Below are 20,322 nucleotides of genomic sequence, written 5' to 3'. Positions count from 1 at the left end.
CAGTGTATGCAGCCTCTGTGTTTAGTTAGATGAGCATAACTTACCAGCCCAATGGGATTTTAGTGTGGAGATTCTCCAACAGGTTCCAATTCCATAGATTTTTCTTGCAAAGCAATTAGTTCACTGTGAGCTGCTCCTGCAGTGTTGGTGCCCCTTTCTCAGTTCTTGAATGTTGTCAAATCCAAGCCATGGTGTCCATGCAGAATGCCAATTCCCACCTGCACGTTTCAATTGCTAGAGAATAAAATAGTAGATTACCCAAGTCACACCCTTTACTGACCACAGCTGCCTTCAGGAAAGATGAGATGCCCTTTGTCATGGAACTGTGTCTTCCAAATATTGCAGAACTGATCTGTAAAAGGCCCTTGGTTTCTTTTGACCACTGCAGCTCACAACTTTCCATCTGGAATGGGAGGCTCTCTGTGTCATTCAGATGCTCTAACTCCAGCAGGACCTGGATACAGCAGTATCATGCCAGGGTTGTCATGCCAGGGTGGCTCTTGAGGGAAATCTCAAGAAGACCGGTTCAATTTGCAGTGCTTTTTGAAATGTGTCCTAGCTTTCCCCTTTTCACTCAGCCATGAGCCGTGAGTCATGACTGGTCTCTAATCTCTGTAGCTATAGTCTGGCATCACTGATAAAGTCATATGAAGGTACAGTGATGTACTGTGGCATTCTCATCACAGTTCCCTTAGACCCAGACTCTGTGGATGCTTTTTCTCATGGCATTTTTGGGGCAGTGTTTTTGTTGTGGATTATGTTCTTTTCTTCATGTTCTTCTCTCAGACAGATGGAGCAGTGACCAGCTTCTTGCTGATTGTGACTTGTAATATTGAGCTTGGCTTGGAAGTAATCAGCCCATTTTTCCTCTTTCAGGTATAAAAATTTTGAGCATTTAGAAATCCTATTAAGTGGACTGATGGAGTTAGCAGCTTCTACCAGAGTGTTTCAGATTAGTGGCAGATGCCCAATGCTTTTCTTGTGGCATTTGGCAGTTTCAGGGAAGTGTTATAACTTTCATCATCTACTTTGCCAAATGGCTGAAATGATTCCAGTTGCCAGGAAGATAAAAATCAGCAGTCTGGAATATTCTTTGATCTGTGTTTTTTCTGGATATGGAATGGAACAAATGGAGCATTATCCACCATGCTTGAGAGATTCCTGCCTGTTGGTTTCATTTGCTACGTGGGTTTGTTTTGTTTCCTTGCTGTGTATTTCAAAATTAAATTGCTGGGGGTTTTTTATTCAGTCTGCAGGCAACACATCCTTCATTCTGTTCTCACTGCTGTTCAGAATGAATGTAAATTAAATACAAATTAAGGGTGATATGTGTGTGTATCTATTTTTGTATGTAGATAGAAGATACTCTTCCTTCTGGGGAGTAATAATTTTGTCATTCAAGTGTACTTTAATAATCTTCAATATATTCTTTTTAATTCTTCTCTAGTTCTAATTTTTTTAAAGGATTCCTCAGTCATGGGATTTTTAAAAACTGGTCATAGTAAACTTTTAGTTCCTTTATGTGCAATGTTTTTTTCTTACATCTGTTTATTGTTTTCCCTAAAATGGCTAGTGGATGCATCATACTTGCTATTTCCCATGTGTTAGCAATTTTGTCCATAGCTGTGGATCCAAGATGGGACAGAGGCAAGAAATGGTGGGGACTTTCGTTGTTGAGGGGGTCTTTTTTTTTTTTTTTTAATTGTTGTGGGTTTTTTTCCCTTTTGGTTTAATGTATGGATCTGATAAATGAGACAACCTCCCCCTTTTTATTTGTCCTTTTATTTTAGGCTTCATTTACATTAGACTCTGCTTTAGCATATTTCAAGGAAGAGTAAAAACCCTATTAATTGTAGCAGTTGGCTTGAAACTGACCCAGTAGTTGTCGGATTTTGGGTTTTTTCTGAGGGAAGAAAAATGAGGCAAATAACTCTTCTATTTTTGTGATTTATCTACAATTTAAATGCTTGATTTTTAGAAAACATAATCAGTTCAAGGAATGTGCTGCCAGTTAATTAAAGAAATAAGACTCTACTTCTTTCCTAATTTAGTGATTCCCTCTTCTGTCCAAAACAAAGCAGCTAGAGTAGGCAGAATCAGTGGCATAGGTAAGAGCAATAATTGGGGATTCTTTTCCTTCAAGTAGTCCTGCCCAAGGCACACCTTCAGAGCTTCCTCTGGGTTGTGGGACCCTGACTATGTTTTACTTTTCTCATAGGTGAAGTATTGTAAACACACAGAGTATACATATCTCTTGGAGATCTCATTTAGATTGTGTGATGCTGTGCTGGTTGACCTGTTATCAGCATGGTTTTGTTTATCATGGATATCCTGGATGATGGCTCAGAAGTGTGAGGAGGCAGTGGCTGCTAGCAGCACCTGTTGTCACAGCAGGAGAGCTCATGTGTGGGGTAGGGAGAGAAGGGGAAAGGTGGACAGAGGAAAGGAGAGAAACTTGATTTGTTCTGGATCTGTCACTTCATAGGATCAATTAGGTTGGGAAAGACCTCTGAGATCGAGTCCAATCCATGACCAAACACCCCCTTGAACATGGCACTGAGTGCCACATCCAGTCTTTCCTTTTCCCCTTTACTCCAGGGACAGTGACTCCACCACCTCCCTGGGCAGCCCATTCCAATGTCAAACCACTCCTTCTGGAAGAAATTCTTCCTGATGTCCAACCTAAGCCTCCCCTGGTGATGCTTGGGGCTATTTTGTCTTGTCCTGTTGCTGGTCAAGAGACCAACACCCACATGGCTACACCCTCCTTTCAGGCAGTTGTAGAGAGTGATAAAGTGACCCCTGAGCCTCCTTTTCTCCAGGCTAAACACGCCCAACTCCCTCAGCCACCTCTCATCAGGCTTGTGCTCCAGACCCTTCACCAGCTCTGTTGCCCTTCTCTGGACTCACTCCAGCAGCTCAGTGTTCTTCCTGAACTAAGGGGCCAAGAACTGGAGTATCACTAAACTGTTTGAAATCTGATGTGACCTACCTTGAATTTTGTGGTCCTCTGAGCTAAAAGAACTTGTCTTCATCTTAGTAGAGTGTTAGGATACTCTGGGATAAAGAGCATAGAGGCACCACTTTGCACCTGCCCTTGGACTGGGTCAGATTGGTTGCTGACTTTTGGCTTGGTGATAAGAGGTTTTAAAAAAATGCTAATTTCTTCCAAAAGCACACATTTTTATCCTTTTTCTTGTGGCAGGGTAATTCAGTAAGCATCTGCCGCTGCATATAATAGCACCTAACTCTTGAAATCAGTTCCTCATTTAAGTCTGTGATATATGAATTCTGTTACAGAGATTGTATTTGTTTATGAATGTTTTTGCCATGGTGTATGGTTGCAAACTTACACTGATCTATGTGAGTTTAATATCTCCTCTATTTTAAATGGTGGAAGAGTGTAGGCTTGCCCAGCCTATAGTGCTTCCTCTGCCTGGTTCATTCTCTGCCCTGGTTCATGGCAGAGACAAGGCTGGGTCCACAGGTTAATGGTTGTTCTCAGTGGGTTGTCTTTACCTCTTCACTCAGACTCATACTTCCTTTATTTTCTGGGACAAATTTGAATTAATACTTTTTTGAAATGAATACATTCAAAAGACCTCTTCTTTTCTCAGTGTTCTCTGAAAGTTCAGGCAGAGTGCTCTCTCTTGGTTGCACTCAGATCCTGGTGGAGGTATTTTTCATATCAGCATAGCAGCTGGAGTGGCATGTTCTAAAAGCAAAGGACAGCAGAAGGTAATTCAGCAGAGATGGTTTAGGTCCTTTTTTTTTCTTTTGTGACCATTTATCATCCCAGGTCAAACCCCAGAATAGACTGAGGCCAGAATAAAGATAGATGGAATTATTTTGTTAGTACCTTGGTAAAGTTAAGATTGGCTTGTGAGCTTTAACCTATATTTTTATGGGTTAAAGCATGTTTTAATGTTTCATATTTCTGCTTTTACTCTCCTTAAAAAAAAAAAAGCAAAAGCAATTCTTAATGCTGGTAAAAGTACCTATCAGCCATGTTAAAAATTACACATATAAGGTAATTTAATTTCTGAAGTAGTAATAGAACTAATGTGTATGTCCACGTTGCTTATGTGTGCACTCTTTATACCACTTGCCTTAATCCTGTTTTTGGTAATAGCTTGCCAACTAGCACAAAAGGAGGAAAATCAAACAACTCTGAAATATAAACTGAAAAAACGTGTTGTGTTACAGGGTAATATGGTAGCCTTAAAAATTATGAGCACACCCCCAAAGACAAACACAAAAATAATGTACTCTGAAAATGAACAAAGGCTCAAAGTAGCAAATATAAGTGTCTAGTTTTGATAAAGATGGCAATTGTACCTCATATTTTAGAGTTCTTGTCTCTGGGAGATGGTGAGCACTTCATGGTGGGATCCAGGAATTCAGGTTCTCTAGGAGTTTGGGGGGAATTGCTGAGAAGGAGAGTGAGGAAATAAGACAGAAAGGTGAGACTGAGAGTAGGTAAGAAGCTGTGAAGTGGAGGAGAAAGTAGACCAAGATTTGAAGCAGGTAATTGTTGCCAGATTTTGCTGGGGACAATGCACTGTCTTTTTATGGAGACAGAAGTTTAGAGAGGTGGAAAAGATGTATACTGGCCAAAGTTAATGGCACTCAGTGAGTCATCCAGTGTGCATTACTGGGAATTTAAAGTGAAATTTTGGTCAAGAAAAAGTCACAAAGAGACAGGGAAGGAAGGAAGGACCTCTTCATGGTTAAACATAAAAATTACAGGGAAATCTGCTTGAAAAATAGTGCAACTTCTTTAGCCTTCTGCTTCTCATGCATCTGCCAATTAATTTATGTTGCTTAGGCTTGGAAGTGCTGTTTAAGAGCTGCTCTGGCTTCATCTCTTCAAACCAAACACTGTGCAAAGGATCCACCACTGTTGAGGGGTGTCAGAAAGACCCTTAAGAGCAGCATTGCTCAGAGTGTAGATTTTAAACAACCCCCTAAGGTCCCCTTACCCTCCTCTGAGTCTGTACAGCTGCTTATTTTAAACTTGCACTCTTTCTTTTTATGGATATAGAGCTTGGAACAGTGCAGAGTTGTCTTCTGAAAACCCCTCAGTTCTCTTTCTTAACATACCAACTTCTAGGACCTAAGAATTTGCTCTCTTTTCCCTTTTACTCCCCTCTTAGGTTTTCTATCTTTCTACCATGCTCCAAAAACGTCATATATCATACCCATCGGCTTTGCCAAATTTGCCTTTATGTGAAATGATATTTTAAACTTCCACCAAGCCTATAAAAGACCTACAAAGAAATGACCAGGGAAGTGCTTTTAGGAGGAGGAGGGGCAAAAATGTAAGGGGAGAGGATGTTTTCTTGAGCTTTGATACGTAAGTTGTTTTGTGTCAAAACTTCCCCTTTGTAGAAAAGGTGCAGAAATTTGCCACTTGAAGCATCTTTGAGCACAGTTGGACATGTCTGCTTCTAGCATTTCTCAGGTTATGGTTTCTTCCTGTTACGAGCTGCTCCCGGATTACATATTACACTAAGTCTCACTTCTTTCCTTCTCTTGACAGCTGCAAATCAAAAAGAGCCCTTGACTCCTAATTTTAAGGTGAAAGAGGAGCCTAAGGATGAAGAACCTGCAAGTTCAGCCATTTCTCAGTCGAGCTATGTGTTCAACCAAGAATCTGAAGCCTCAGCTCCAAACGTCCCCGAGGAGAAACTCAAGCCACAGGAAGCACAGGCAAATGTGATGAGGCAGGACATGTCAGTCAAGGCAGCATCTGAGCTCCTCATGAAGCTCTCAGGTAGATATTTAATGTAATAATATTGAATTTCTTAATTTTTTTTTAACGTGTGCTGGCAGGATTATCTTGCAAGAAGGTAGGTTCATCTTTAGTAGCAAGGTAAGGAACAATTGAAAAGGCCTGTCTACAAAGTGTCATGTACATGAAACATCTCCGTTTGGTGTGTAACCACACTATCTAATTATCTCTGCTCTGATTTTCAAATGAATGACTATGGAATAAGTCAAAAGAAATTATGCCTTAAAGCTTTTAGGTGCTGCAATTTTTAAAATGTACAAAACCATGTTAATACCAATTTATTCACGTGTCACTTCATTAGCATCATGAGAATGTCTCTGTACTTTTCTGCACCTGACATAGTTTTATAAAATATAACTTCTAAAACTTTTATTTTTTTCTGATGATATATTGTACTCAAAATTACAAGACACACTGGTAAAAATTTGTATAAACTGAGCTAGCTTTCTGCATTTAGCAAGACCCCTTGAACCTGGCCTGCATTGCCTTAGTGATAGATTCTTCTGCCAGACATGTAGACAGTGTACACACATAGGTAGTGTTAAAGCTGGAGGGAGTAAGATAAAAATGTATGTTATGCTAATTATGATTTTTCTGTCTGTTAGAATCGAGGTTTAAGACAAAGTAAAAGGGTTGAATTCTTCCCACTGGGATCAGGTCAAATGAATGACGAAAAGGCTTTGAACTTCTAACAGACCAATTTTTAGGACCAAGACATGAAAGTCTGTCTGGCAGGCTGGGTTTTGTGCTTCTGCACCCAAACTGGATTTGATAGATTTTAAGTCTTCTCCAAAACTGGGCAAGACTTATTTTATTAATTATGCCAAAGTCATGCAAGAAGTGCTGGTGGGAATGCCTACAAGTTTAGTAACTTCTGAGATCCCTGTCAAACCTACCTGAAATTATTTGTCTTGATTGCATGCTGTCAGCCTTGAATTTGGGTTCAAATTTGTACCTGAAAGACTTAAGCTGACTTGGATCTCCCCCATAAATCATGTAATTAATTCACTCCTGTTAATACCTGCACAGTTTAGTCTGCAGAAGAATTTGAATAACTGATTTGCAAGCCTTCCACGTAAATGGTGTAAAAAGTGCTTCCCAAGTACAAATGCTGATCCTGAGCAGTGGTTTCCAGATTTTTCACAGACTCCCAAATACTAAACATTCAGTTATTGGTGTAGTTCACTGTTGCTGCTGGCAACTGGTTTGAGTGAGGTGTTTCGGTAACAAAACTTTGCAGCCTAATGAAAGCTAAACTGAGACTATTTTTCTTGGTGCATACAAGTTTATGTAACTATTTTTATAAAGAAACAGCTCCATAATTTAAGGTTTTGTCAAGTGCTTCAGAGACACAAGGGCTCTGGATTATCAATCTGAAGTTCCGAACTAGCAGGCTGTGTTTAGATAGTTTTATTACTGACTATTATGTTAGAATATTTGTGCCTTAAATACCTGTTAATGTGACATAAATCTTACGTGTATAAAATCTTGGTCAAATCTTCAAATTGTGTTGGGACCTCCGAGGCTTTAAAGGCTGTAGTAAGAAATACACCAGTGTAACATTTCTCTTATGATCTCTTTGGAGCTGAGCTGTTTTTGCTGACAGTGGTCTTTTTGGCTAATCCATAGATTAGGAGGTGAAGAGTGACTAGGATTTGTGGAGTCAGTGTTGCTGCCGTTGATATTCCTGCCTCAGCCAGTGGGTGGGGTTACACCCAGTTTGTCAGAGACAATTTTCAACTTGCACTTCCTTGAATTACCAAGGCAGAAACTATAAATGAGGCAAACACTGAGATACAGTTTAATGTAGGACAACTACAAGAGGAAAATCTAAGATGAATGGCCTCTTTAGTGGGTTTTTTGGGGGGTTTAATCTTTACTTAATCTGGTAGAATATTTCCAGATCACTGTTGACTTCCCAACCTACTGTAAGCAATTCTGCAGCCTGGTTTTGGTGACCTAGAACTTACTTAAACAATTAAGACACTTTTCATAGAATTGTAGAAGGGACCTTAAAGATGACAGAATCATTTAGGCTGGAAAAGACCACCAAGATCATTGACTCCAACCGTTGACTGATCACAACCTTGTCCTGGGCCACAGCGCTGAGTGTCACATCCAGTCATTTCTTGAACACCTCCAGGCATGGTGACTTCACTACCTCCCTGGACAGCCCATTCCTATGCTTGGCAACCCTTTCTGTGAAGAAATTCTTCCTGATGTCCAGCCTGAACCTCCCCTGCTGCAGCTTGAGGCCAATTGCTCTTGTTGGCTGGTTGCTTGGGAGAAGAGACCAACCCTCCCTGCTACAACCTCCTTTCAGGGAGTTGTAGAGAGCAATCATCTGGTTCCAACCCCTCTGCCATGGGCAGGGACATCTTCTCCTAGACCACATTGCTAAAAGCCTCATCTAAATGGCCTTGAACACTTCTAGGGATGGCTCATTTCTTCCTGAGCCACTTCTTCAGATTAAAGGGAAAACAAGAACAAACTTCCTCCTTTTTCATGGTACTGGACAGAAAAAAAAAATTGAATTAGTATGTCTTGATGCTCTACTGTCTGTGGGAAATCTTCAGTCAAGAGCCCTTGTCAGATTTCATGTATTTTATAATTGGGTTTAAGTCCTTCTGGGCTCTGTATTTTCTTGGAAAGGACTGAATGGATTGAATTCTTTATTTTCACTTTCTGCTGTGTAATACTAATCACCAAAACCTGCAAGACATACAAATTCAGCAAGGGATTCCCAACATCATAGTATGGTGCTTCCTGTATTCTCGACGTACGTGCTGCTGTTATCCTCTGAGCAAGAATATTGCTGATTGTTTCAGCATCATAGGAGGGAGCCTCTTGGGATTTGAGCACAGACCATGCTGTCTCCTTCCATGCAAAGGATACACCAGTTTATATTTTCCACTGAAAAATCTCTTTTCCTAAACAAGAGGTACTGTTCCCAGCTCTTAGGTGTACAGGGAGGCCTTTCCAGCTCTGGATCCTGGTTTGGTCTGGTGCATACTGTAAGGTGGATTTACTCCAAATCACCAGCCCCTCTTCAGCCACTCAGAAACTACTCTAGAGCTAGGAAAAGTTAGAAGAATAAACATCTTTTACTGGAGTAGAACGTTAACAGAACATTTGTTAGTTGCCATTGTAGAAGCAGATGAACAGAAACGAGGAAATCACACACAGTGGTCTATTTTAGTTCTACAAGGCAAGGCTCTCTCTTTCAAGCTAAGGGTGCCATCCCTGCAAGATTTTAAATTCCTATTAAATATTGCATGAAATCAATTAGAAGAAATGGGAGTAATGTATTTTAAATGCACCTGTTTTTTACAGTCTTACCAGTTCTCTTTCATGGAAAAGCTAATTTATTTCTCAAAATGTTTAATTAAGTGGTGCACTGAATGATTCCTGGTCAGTTTTATGCATTCAGTCTTGTAAATTGAAGTACAGGTTTCATAGGAGACTGAAATTCAAAATAAATATTTGCATTTACATGCCAATGTTGGAGCTGAAAAACTCATTTTCTGTTGAAATAGTCATGCTGCTGATATGTTTGGGGCATGTATTAGCTTTTAGAAGCATACAGTGTTTTGGCTTCTTGTCCAAAAATGAATATATAGGTGGAGGAGTATAAAATCTATCCCAGGCACTTTTTAAGTAGTGTTTTACCCAGGGACATTAGTATGTTCTTGTCTTTCCTAGAAATGTTGTCTGAATCACATATGCCTTTTTTTCAGATACATTGTATTTTTGAAATATTTTCATTTTGCATTTCAGCAGTAACTCAGGTTGTTCTCCTCTCTTTTTCCAGTGGGTCAATTCCCTAGGTAATGCACGTATCCTTTATCCCTAGCAAATGCATGACCTTTGTACTATTTGGTTCCTTTGGATTTTTTTTATTCCTCAGCCTTTGGGTCACACAGTGTTTTCTTGTAATAAACCAGTACCAACAAATTGTCTTAATTTTTGGTTACCAGCACATGCAATTAGTGTATACTTGCTTCATGACCTCAGCACACCAAGTGAAGTGTTGCCTACAACTGATTCTAAAAGCATTCCTGATCAACTCCATTTATTATCACCTAATTATATGATAGTTCCTCTTTTGGAACAACTGGTTATTACAGGTGGGTGTGCTGGGGTTTTTGGCATTTTTTGATTAAGCCTCTATCCACTTAAAAATGTTTATGGTCATTTTGTATTTCCTACCTTCTAATTAATTTTTTTTGACACTGTATCATACATTTAATTGAAATCACATGGATTAGAGCTACTACTTGAAAAGAGTAAGACAAGGAGAAAAGAATAATAGTACAATTCTATCATAAGGTGAAGGCCAGAGCTAACCTTGCTGTGTATTTCTTTTCCATAACATTGTGGACTGCTCTGGGATGTGCCTGTGTGGAGTTAGGCTGCTGTCTTTGGAGATTGCTGTTGCCAGTACCTCATGAGAGTCCCTGCTTAGAAAGCTTGGTAGTGGGCACAGGAGGGAAAATACAGGGAAGACTTTTGTTCCTTGATGCTTCTGTAGAAGCCCAGAACATAAGTGGGGAAGTGTAGGAGCTGAAATATGGCTTTCTCTTGATAGGAACTAGAGAAATGGCAAACCATGGCAAGTCACATAACCAGATGAAATCCTGCCACTAGCCAAGTGGGTTTTATTGGGGCTTTTTCTGGTTTGGGTATTCTTTTTTAACCAGATTCTTCAAATAGGGTCTTGCAGGTAAGCACCATAATCCTACCATTTAAATGGAAGGAGCAGCAGATGTCTATCACAACTCTAATTAGTCTTTTGCTTTAATTTGCTCCATTTTTTTTCCTTGGCTCTCATTTGTGTGAAGCAGCTTGTAGTTGCAAAATTCTGTAACATGGGAGTTCAGAGGTTCCACTTTAACAAATACGAGCCATTTCTTGATGATTTTTTTTTTTAATGCAGGATCCTGTTACATTGATTCATTGACATTGTCTTATATAAAGCAGCAGTTTGTAAAAAATACTAGCAAAATAAAGCGTCAAGCACAGCGCCCTAGGGAACGTCAGATGTTCCTTGTTGTGTCTCTGTAGCAGAACCTTCAGGGCTTGCCAACTGTTCCTTACCTCTGAGGTTTTATTTAAGCTGTTTTAGGGCATGTTTATTTCTAGCAAATCAGAACAATTAGCATAACAAAACGCCTGATTCTCCGTGCTGAAAGCTTTTGAAGTTGGTACAAGTTGACCCACTAGTTACCCCTGTCTGCTTCATTGTGGAGACTGGTACATGAGTCCAATTTATGAGACATATGGGAAAGGCTTTCTTTTCTAAGTTGATTCATAAAGTTGATTTGTAAAGCTGATGGGCATTTCAGCAAATATGAGCAACTTAGAATTTTAGTCGCAGGGTGAAGTTTTAAATAAAATGGTGGGAAGAGGCATGAATGATTTAACAAGTATTCATTTGATTTTGGCAATGCAAGATTATTGGACAGCTGTTGTATCAGCAAAAGCAATATTTACTGCATGACTTGTGTTTTTTATGAAATCTATCCACTTACCTTTGACTTCTATCTCAAATAAGAGGAAAAGCAGACTGTGCTGCATTAGGAAGGGCATGTTCAGTGTCCCCTCCAGAGCATGTGAGTGCTGCATGAAATCACAGAATGGTCTGGGATGGAAGGGACCTTTGAAGGTCATCCAGTCCACCCCCCCTGCAATGAGCAGGGACATCTTCACCAAGATCAGGTTGCTCAGAGCTCTGTCCTACCTGACCTTGAATGTTTACAGCAATGGCCTATTTACCACCTCTCTGGGCAACTTATTCCCATGTTTCACCACTCATACTGTAAAAAATTCCTCCCTTATATATAGTCTGAATCGACCCTCTTTTAGTTTAAAACCATTACCCCTTGTCCTATCACAACAGGCTAAGCAGTCTGACCTCACCTCTCTTACAAGCCTGCTTCAAGTACTGAAAGGCTGCTGTAAGGTCTCCCTGGAGCTTTCCCTTCTCTAGGCTGAACAACCCCAGCTCTCTCAGCCTGTCTCCACAGGGAGGTGTTGCAGCCTTCTCATCAGGTCTATCAGATCATATCTTCCCTGTGCTGAGAGCATTGAGGGAACCGAGCCTGTTCAGTCTGGCCCAGGGCAGCTAAAGGCCAATCTAATTGCAGCCTGCACCTACTTGAAGGAAACTTGGAAAAACAGTGGAGTTATACTCTTCTCCCTGGTGGCAGATGGTAAACCAAGGGGTAACAGCTGCCAGCTGCAGCTTGGGAAGTTCAGAGTGGACATTAAGAAAAGTTTCTAGTGCTGCATTGGAACAAGTGTTACCTTCCTCTTGGAAATTCTGAAAGATAAACCTGCAGCTGGCCTGGTGGTGAAGGTTCATTAAATGATTTAGTTTGGAGGGGACCTTCAGGGTCATCTATTCCAGACCTTTGCTCAGAGCAGATCCAGCAAAGGCAGGCTGCTGAGGGCCTTACTAACTTTTGAATGTGTTCAGGGATGGAGAACCCAACCTCTCTCAGCAACATGTGTCAGTATTTCTCCATCCTGCTGGGGAATGTTTTTCCTGTATGTATAAACAGAATTCCCCATGTTCCAACTTGTCTGTTGACTCATAGGATCACTGTGCATTTTTGAGAGAAGTCTGACTTCAGCTTTTCTACACTTTCCCTTTATTCCTTAGAGAGTTGTTAACAGCAATTAAGTGTCCCCTTAGTGTTGTTTCCTTAAGGCTGAACAAACCCAGTTCTCATAGTTGTTCTCCTCTTCTGTGTTGCAGCAGCTCTCTTGACTACCTTTGTTGCCTTCCACTGGATATGCTTTGGGATGTCAGTGTCTGTCCAGTGCTAGAGAGCCCCAGATAGGGTACAATACTCTAAATGCAGCCTCATAAGTGCAGAACAGAGGGTAAGGATCTCCTCCCTCTGCCTGATAGCTGCAGATCTGATAATGTGGCCCAGAATATGGCTGGCCTTGGATACCACAATGGCACTTTGCTGGCTTGTGCACAGCTGGGGTTGGATTGAGGTAGTCCCAACTTTCAGAGAGAAGTAGCTTGAACAAGGTCTTTCTAAAACTTGCCAGCATCTGTCCTAGGCTGGAAAGAGGTGTTGCCTAAGGCTAAATTTCAGAAGTGCTCTTACTGCTTCACCTTATATAGGTGACACTGCCAGGCCTTCAGGGATAAATGTTGTACCCTGAGCTTTTAGGTAGCATAAGAATTGTTTTACGTTTCTGCTGTTCTATGTTTGGAAGGTTTTTTGTAGCAAGTATCACCACTTTGCAATTCCTTGCACTTGTGAATGCCAGAGAACCTGAAAACTGTGGAAGAAATTGCTTCCTCCTGGAACAAGCCTGTCCAGTATTTTATTTTTCATGTCTGATGTGTCAGTGTGAATAGGATGACGTTCATTAAGGTTTTCGTAGGTCAGATGATTAAAAGTTACACTGCACTGCAAAGAAACAGGATCTCTGTGGCTTGATAAAGTACATCCATGTATAAAATAATTTTCTTTTGTTAAGGTGATTCTGTAACACAAAGCTAATAGCAGAAAAAGACATATTAGGTGATTTAGATCATCTTTTTCAGATGAAGTGTCTCAGCACTGCTGTGCTGTTATTCTGAGCTTCACCTGGGTTAGTTTTGAATGAATAGCAGACAGTGTTTTGGAGGTCGTGGTCTGGATACTTCTGAGCCATTTGAGTCTTTTTAGCCCATGGATTTTTGCTGTACTATTATAAAAATCTGACCTGAAGGAAAAAAACCTGACTCTCATATGCTAACTTCGTATTCTGATGCATTGCAGATTATTTAACCAGCTCATCTACTAGGTCTGCTATAAAAGTCAAAGATAAAATGATTTTCTTTATTTGAAGCAGGAGACCTTTTTGTGTACCTGTACTTAACTTGAAAAACTGTAGCTGCATTATAATCACGTGAGGACACCTATGTAAAGAAATAAGGGGTATCACCTTACTCCACAATGAACAGCACAGAAGGGAAAATAATCTTCAAGAAGTTAGAGTTTGACTCCCTGTATGGTGAGACAGGTATGGGTATAACCTTAATTACAGTATTTTGGCAGCACAAGATCTAGCACAGCAGGGTTTTATGCCTGTGATTGCTGCTCGTGGGACAGACTGACTGTGTTTCCCTTTCATTAGTTCTTGTAAAATTATCAGAAACCCTTCTTCAGTCTTCTCTTTGTCTGTTTGCTTTTGGGATTTAGAGTATGACAGAATTCGCATTTGGCAGGGACATTCTGTCAGATCAAAAGGGTGCAGCTGGGAAGATAAAGGTCAAAGGAAATGATCAAATATGTAGATTTAGTTAGGGCAATTGGAGTGCTCGCTGATGGTGAGGGAGAGAAGGTCACTGGTATTGCTTGACTCTTGCCTTAGTTGGGGTCCTATCAGCTTGTCTGATACAAAAGCATTTGCAGGACAGGGAATTAAACTGTGTGGAGCAGAACAGAAATAGAAAGAATATTTTAAAAGCAGAGAGAGCAGCAAAGGTCAGCTTGACTCTGCACCTAAATTTGGCAGCTGGGTGCAGAGCTCAGTCTGTCAGACATCTGAAGAACTCATTTGTTTGCGGAGTTACCTGAGCTTTTGATTGACAGTGTTACCTGATGCGTTCCTTTGCTGCTCTGTGTTCACTTTCAATGCACAGCATGCTATTTTTACACTTTTAAACACAGATGCAAGCTGCCGTGGGTTTTATAATAAGAGAGTAATGGAAGCTTTAAACAAAATTTTAAAAAAGAGAAAAATCTTCTTAAGAGGACAAAAAAAGGCATTATGATATTTCTAACTGGTCTTCAGCTTAGAATTCACTATAAAAATTTCTGAAGTCTGAGAGGTATCTGTGGATAGTAGATGGTAACGATTTTTATCAGTGTTTATATGTGTCTTTTAAAGGTCATGAAATGCCATAAGAAAAGATTGAAAGCACTTCATGTAAATTGTTCCTGGAACATATCCAGGTGGCTTTTATCTCCTGGCTTCAATTTTTTTTTTTTTTAAGAGCTGTAGGAAGTAAAGCGACTTTTTCTCTACTCCAGGAATGTGGGGAGAGGGAAAAACCAAGGTAATGAAAAAGCGCTGGGTGACACATACCAGTTTAATTTTAGGTAGAATACTTATGCCTTCATAATGAAGGGATTCTGTTCATCTTTTGCTGGGGATGACAACATTACATCAACCAGCTGAGGAGCTTGAGGATGTTATTGGTGATAACCAAACCATGTTTTGGTGCTTCTGAGATTTATTGTGATATTGGGTATATGAAAACAAAAGGCCTGAAACCTTCACACTTGGAATGAAACCTGTGAAGCTCATATGAGAGTTAAGAGACAATGGGAAAAACAGAGAGAGCAGCAACAAATTTTGTTGGAGCAATTCCTTACCTGGGTGTTCCTTCTGGTATTTAACTGTGTTCATGCTTTTATTTATGTTCTTGGTTCTCCAGGCATGTTACCTTTTTTAGGCTGTTTCTGAAGTTTCTGGTCAGCATCCAGCCAGCAGAAGCAACACTTCATTGGTGTTCTTCTATCAGGGCAGTTCTGACATGATACCAGTGCTCTGAAGGAAAATTACCAGGAAAAAAAAAATCATTATCTTTCTATAAAACTAAATTGAGAATAAATTCTACAGGTTTTCAACTTCCCTTTTCACAGCAGAAAGTCTGAATCAAAAGAGCTGTATAGGTATTTGGGGTGTGGTAAACAAATTACCTTGGAGCTTTGATTTTGAGATTTCAGAGCTTTTATTCTGAAGAAAGAATGATCACTTACCTTGCAGCCAGACCAAAGCATTCAGCAACACTCAAGGAATCCCAAGTGTAGAAATTGAACTAGAAATTGGCTTCCAGAATATATTTTGTTTGCTAGACCTGGGACACTGGAGAGGAAGGCAAGGAGGGGAGGATATGGACTTGAGAAAACTGGTCATTAAGTGAGTAATCTAATTTAAAAGTGAGTATCTGTCAGCCTTGAGAAAAGTGTGAGCCCCAGAATACTCCTCTCACCTTGAAAGCTTGTGCAGGTGTAACAAACAGGTTCTTCACATGGTTGTCTGGAATTTTCCATAAAAGAGAAAGAGTGGGAGAGAAGATGAGCTTTCCTCCTCTGCCCCATCCCCATACTGATACTTCTGACTGTTGCTGCTGGTACTTCTGATAAAGAGTAATTTGGAGTTTGCAAGAGGCCTTCGGTGCCCACCTTAGGACAGCTGCTATGTAGTTGCAACTTCATTTAATAAATAGAAACAAAGCTTCACTAACTGGTGTGTCATCACGCAGTACTCATAGAAATTGATGTGACTCTCATATTTGCAAATATGCAAGTGTTTTCTGCTCTCTAGTTTGAAAAATTATTTTCAAGAGATTGCTTCTATTTATAACAAGCAGAAGAATACTGAGGCTGTCAGCTGCTTGCTTCCCTTCCCATTTGCAGGGATACGGTACACAAATTATAACTTGGTAATTGTGATTTCTGCTTTGAGCACTCTGAAAAATTGCAGCCTAATTAAATAATTACGGTGGTTGTTTAATTTTTTTTTTTTTTTAATACATATTTTCAGCCGAGAGTTTCAAGGAAACCCAGATGGTAAAGATAAAGGAAGAACCAATGGAAGTTGACATCCATGACTCGCAGGCTTCGGTGTCACCCAGCCAACCCAGCCAAAATGTTGGCTACAGCACTTTAGTGGGGCGAGACATCAGTGAGCGCATCCAGAAGGCACCCGAAGGCCGTGTGCTGCCAGAGAGAAATCTGTTCAGCCAGGATATATCAGTGAAGATGGCATCTGAGCTGCTCTTCCAGCTTTCAGGTAGAACCAGTGTAACTGGCCAGTAGCTGAAGTTATAGAACAGAATGAGATTTTTTGTGTAACCACAAAGTTCTGTGAAAGTGTGAGATCACCAGGGCCAAAAAATAATAGGAGTTAGAATCCTACTAGCCTCACACTTGAAACACAGAAGCCTTCCCAGATGTCCCCCATGGTTTGTATGTGCTTTAAAGCTCTGTGGCAGCCAGGTCAGGTTCACAGTATTTCAACTGAGTTGGAAAAGCCAGAGTTCAACTTGTGTATTTTTGAAAGCTAATTAAATAATTTGCGATGACTGGTTTGATGCCGGTGGAGGGGAATCTGCAGATGGCAGTTCCTGGCCTAAGTGGCCAGTGGCTGCAGGATGCAGCACTCCTGAGGCTGCACTGCCCACTTCCCTTAGCAAAGAAGGTGAACCTCACCTGTCACACAAAGGCAATGGGACCAGCACTGTGTTCAATGAACACTCGCATTGCACAGTCTGCATGGAGCACTAACACTGACGTGTGGAGCTGAAAAAACTTGCTGGGTGTTAGTTTAAATGAAGTCATGCCTATTGTCTAATCATGCTGGAACAATTTACCCAAAATTTCTCTGGCTTATGCTGTTATCTGAAAGCATTAAAATAGTTCTGCTCAATGAAATCTGATAGAGAATATATGACTTAAGCTAATCACAAAACCCATGTGTGTTCCTCTGCAGAAAAGGTGAGCAAAGAGCACAACCACAATAAAGATAACACCATCAGAACTACAGCCAGGTAAGTACAGGCCTTGGTTACCTGCAAAGCTGCACTGTAAATAGCATTGCTTCCTTTTGCCTTGTGAACTCAAACCTGTCTGTCTCCTGCAAATGTGACCTGATAGTAAGATATGTCCATATCTTACAAATGTAAGATATTTCCATGAGTAACGTAACCTGGATCTGAAAAGTTACAACTATAGATCTGATTGCTTAGGGTTTGTAAGACAAAAGCCCTTTGGGCCAAAATGACTGTTCTCCTCTGATCAAGTATTCACACATCATTTTAAGAATTATTTAATCTATTTTTTTTAACAAAAACTGAAACTTAAAAGAAACTGCATGGTACATGCAGTGCTTGAGGGCAGACCAGGCTGCTGGATTTTAAGACATGGACCAATGTAAGAAGAGGAGATTTTGATTGTCTTCTGTCAAACTAGATTTCTTTGGAAAAATTTCAGTTTAGTATTTCTGTCATCTCAATACATTCTAGAGATGAATTTTTAAAAGTCTGACTGTAAGGCAGTGCTAACAAAACGTTTATTTAAAATTACACTCACATTACTACAATTATTTAAACTAAGCAGGAATTAAAAACATGATCCTATTGTAACCTGTGCCGTTAAAGAAATACGCACTTTACAGTACTGTGACTGGGAACAAGATGTTTACATATCCATGAGCAGCAAGGTGAGGTGTCCCCATGGGAAAATTCAGAGCTCTTATGCAGTAGGTGGTAGCTGGAATTGGTAAAGATTTAGGAGCCCTTGTGAGGAATAGGCAAGGTTACATTTATTTCCTGCCTGAAAGTTCCCTGATTATTGTGGATAGGTTGGAGAAGACTGAGCACACTGAAGTGATGAAGAGTTCATTCAAAGAGAGAGTAAGAGCTTCCTGCCTCTGCAGTCCCTTCAGAGAAGTTCTGAGTGCTAACTTAAAACAGCTTTGTCCAGACAGAATGGAAAAGCATTTCAGTTGCAAAGAGAAGATCTCTAAAATATATTGTACTTAAATTTCTAGGCCTATCCAATTCATTCATGGTAGCTGCCGTAAATAACTTGTTTTTAATAAACTGACTGGCTCAGTAAATGTACATTAGGGACTTTTTGATGTTACAAGTTGAAAGATAATTCAATTGAGCTTTTAGCTTCTGGTTACAGTGAATGCTTCCATATTTGCTAGTGTGGGAATTTGTTGGATATGCAGCCTGCACAGCCTTTCTGTGCTACTGGAAAAGCATAAGCCTGAGATAGAGAGATAAATGCACATATTGTCCAACTACTCATTAACCATCCAGGGTGTGCTTGTAGGGAGGGGCTGACAAATAGTTGAAAATAGATTTCAGTGTCTCATGATATTACCAGCAGGACTGGTGTGAGAATCCAGAGCTACTTTTGGATCTATCAAAGATAATTCCAATTGGAAAGGTTGAGGACAGTTCAAAGATAACTTGCCCTTCTTCTGGCTGCCAACTTTTAAGAGGGTAGCACAGTTGGCTGTTGTCAAACTTGTGCTGAACTTTACTGGGATGTCCTTAGAGTGGCTGCTACCCATCAGGACATGAAATGCTGAGTGCCTGGTTCCGTTTTTCTGGGTGCTTTTCTTATCTTGCCTGTTTATCAACAGAAGAAGACATTAATGAGGAGAGCTTCCTAAGAGGGGAGGTGAGTCAGTCTACTAAATCCTGCGAGTTCAAACAGATTGACTCGAAAGACCTTGCCAAAAAAAAAAAAAAACCCAAAAAAAAACAACCCACCCCAAACCAAATAAACAGCTGGAAGTCTTTACTGGTAAGGGTATGACGCCTTCTCAAAAATAGAATGTGATGGAGCAGCCAGTGGAGGATAGAGGCACTTGGACTGCATTAAGAAAACATGTGGTGTTGCAGTTTGGCTCACCAACCCACATCTGGAGTAGTGACAGAAAGGCATTTGAATCACAATTGCTGTGTGAAATGTGCTGACAGCTGCAGAGAGCCAAGGTGAGGTCAGTGTTGTCCACCTGTGAGTAGCTGGGGAGCAGAAAGAATTAGTTGTGTCATTGGAGAGGCTTAAATCGGCAAACCCTGGCAAGATGGGGAACACAAGCACGTTTTGCTGTCTTATTCCTTATTAACATTTCTAACTGTCACCTATCTGTTGCTATTCCTCCTGTGAGTATTCCTGGACTTTGCCAGCATATACTTCCATATGACTTTGCTTAAGCAGCCAGAACTGGCAAGGATTCCTCACAGTTCAATGGCTGAGTGAGATGGTAGAGCCTGCCATCTGTGATAAGAAGACAGAAAGTGGAGAAGCAAGTGCTCTGGAAGTGAGTACGGCAGCATAAGATGCCAAGTTAAGTTTCTTTCATCTAGAGAACTGTGTAACCATGAAACTGGAAAAGTGCAGCCAGAGGAAAAATAAAAAATCCTAAAGCTTAATCTTCATCAGAAAGGACTTTGCACAGTGATTGAGGACAATGTGTGTAATTTATTACCACGAAGCAGGAGTTCCTCCCTCCATTGTTTGCACTGGGAATTGGAGGACATATCTGCTGAAATAGCAATAATAATAGGGCCACCGCTGAAGAGCCTCAGCTGCCATTGTAGAGGAAGGCAGAAAAGAGGTATCAAGGATGGTACTGTAATTCACCAGAGGCCAGTGGAGGAGAGGGAGATCCTTGGGATATGACACAATGCAGCCTTCAACAGCAACCTGCTCATGATCTATGGCCTAACCTGGGATAGATAAACCCTGCACCATCCATGTTGCTTAGAGCCAACAATGAGCAGTGTCCCAGTGACTGAATCTAAGGCACAAGCAGGAAAGCCAACATGGAAACCTGAGTGGATTACAAGATTTTGAAGAGTTACAACAGTAATGAAACATTTTTTATTGCTGTTTTTCTTTCAAATTATTATTAAACCAGTGAGAGGAATGTTGCAATAAATCATGCCGTATTTTTACACAGTGTCAGTCTGTTTCATATTATGTCAC

The 20,322-nt window shown here is 40.5% G+C and overlaps 1 protein-coding gene across 10 annotated transcripts in view; it reads left to right on the top strand.

The window, feature by feature from the left end:
• ZNF827 (zinc finger protein 827) overlaps positions 1 to 20,322 on the top strand; it is a 124,920-nt gene that overhangs the window by 70,105 nt on the left and 34,493 nt on the right. For all 10 annotated transcript variants that reach the window (XR_014851622.1, XR_014851623.1, XM_085058176.1 and 7 more), the window contains 3 exons: positions 5,543 to 5,776; positions 16,358 to 16,606; positions 17,306 to 17,363. Coding sequence is in view for 8 of the 10 variants with exons in the window: in XM_085058176.1 (XP_084914302.1) it covers positions 5,543 to 5,776; positions 16,358 to 16,606; positions 17,306 to 17,363 (541 nt within the window). In the remaining 2 variants the exon portion in view is untranslated. The remainder of the gene's footprint in view (positions 1 to 5,542; positions 5,777 to 16,357; positions 16,607 to 17,305; positions 17,364 to 20,322) is intronic.

The sequence above is a fragment of the Lichenostomus cassidix genome, chromosome 4 (assembly GCF_008360975.1).
Source record: "Lichenostomus cassidix isolate B80296 chromosome 4, HeHo_3.0, whole genome shotgun sequence".
NCBI classification, from domain to species: Eukaryota; Metazoa; Chordata; class Aves; order Passeriformes; family Meliphagidae; genus Lichenostomus; species Lichenostomus cassidix.
The sequence above is the reverse complement of the archived record's forward strand: the minus strand, read 5'-3'. Positions and strand labels throughout refer to the sequence as shown.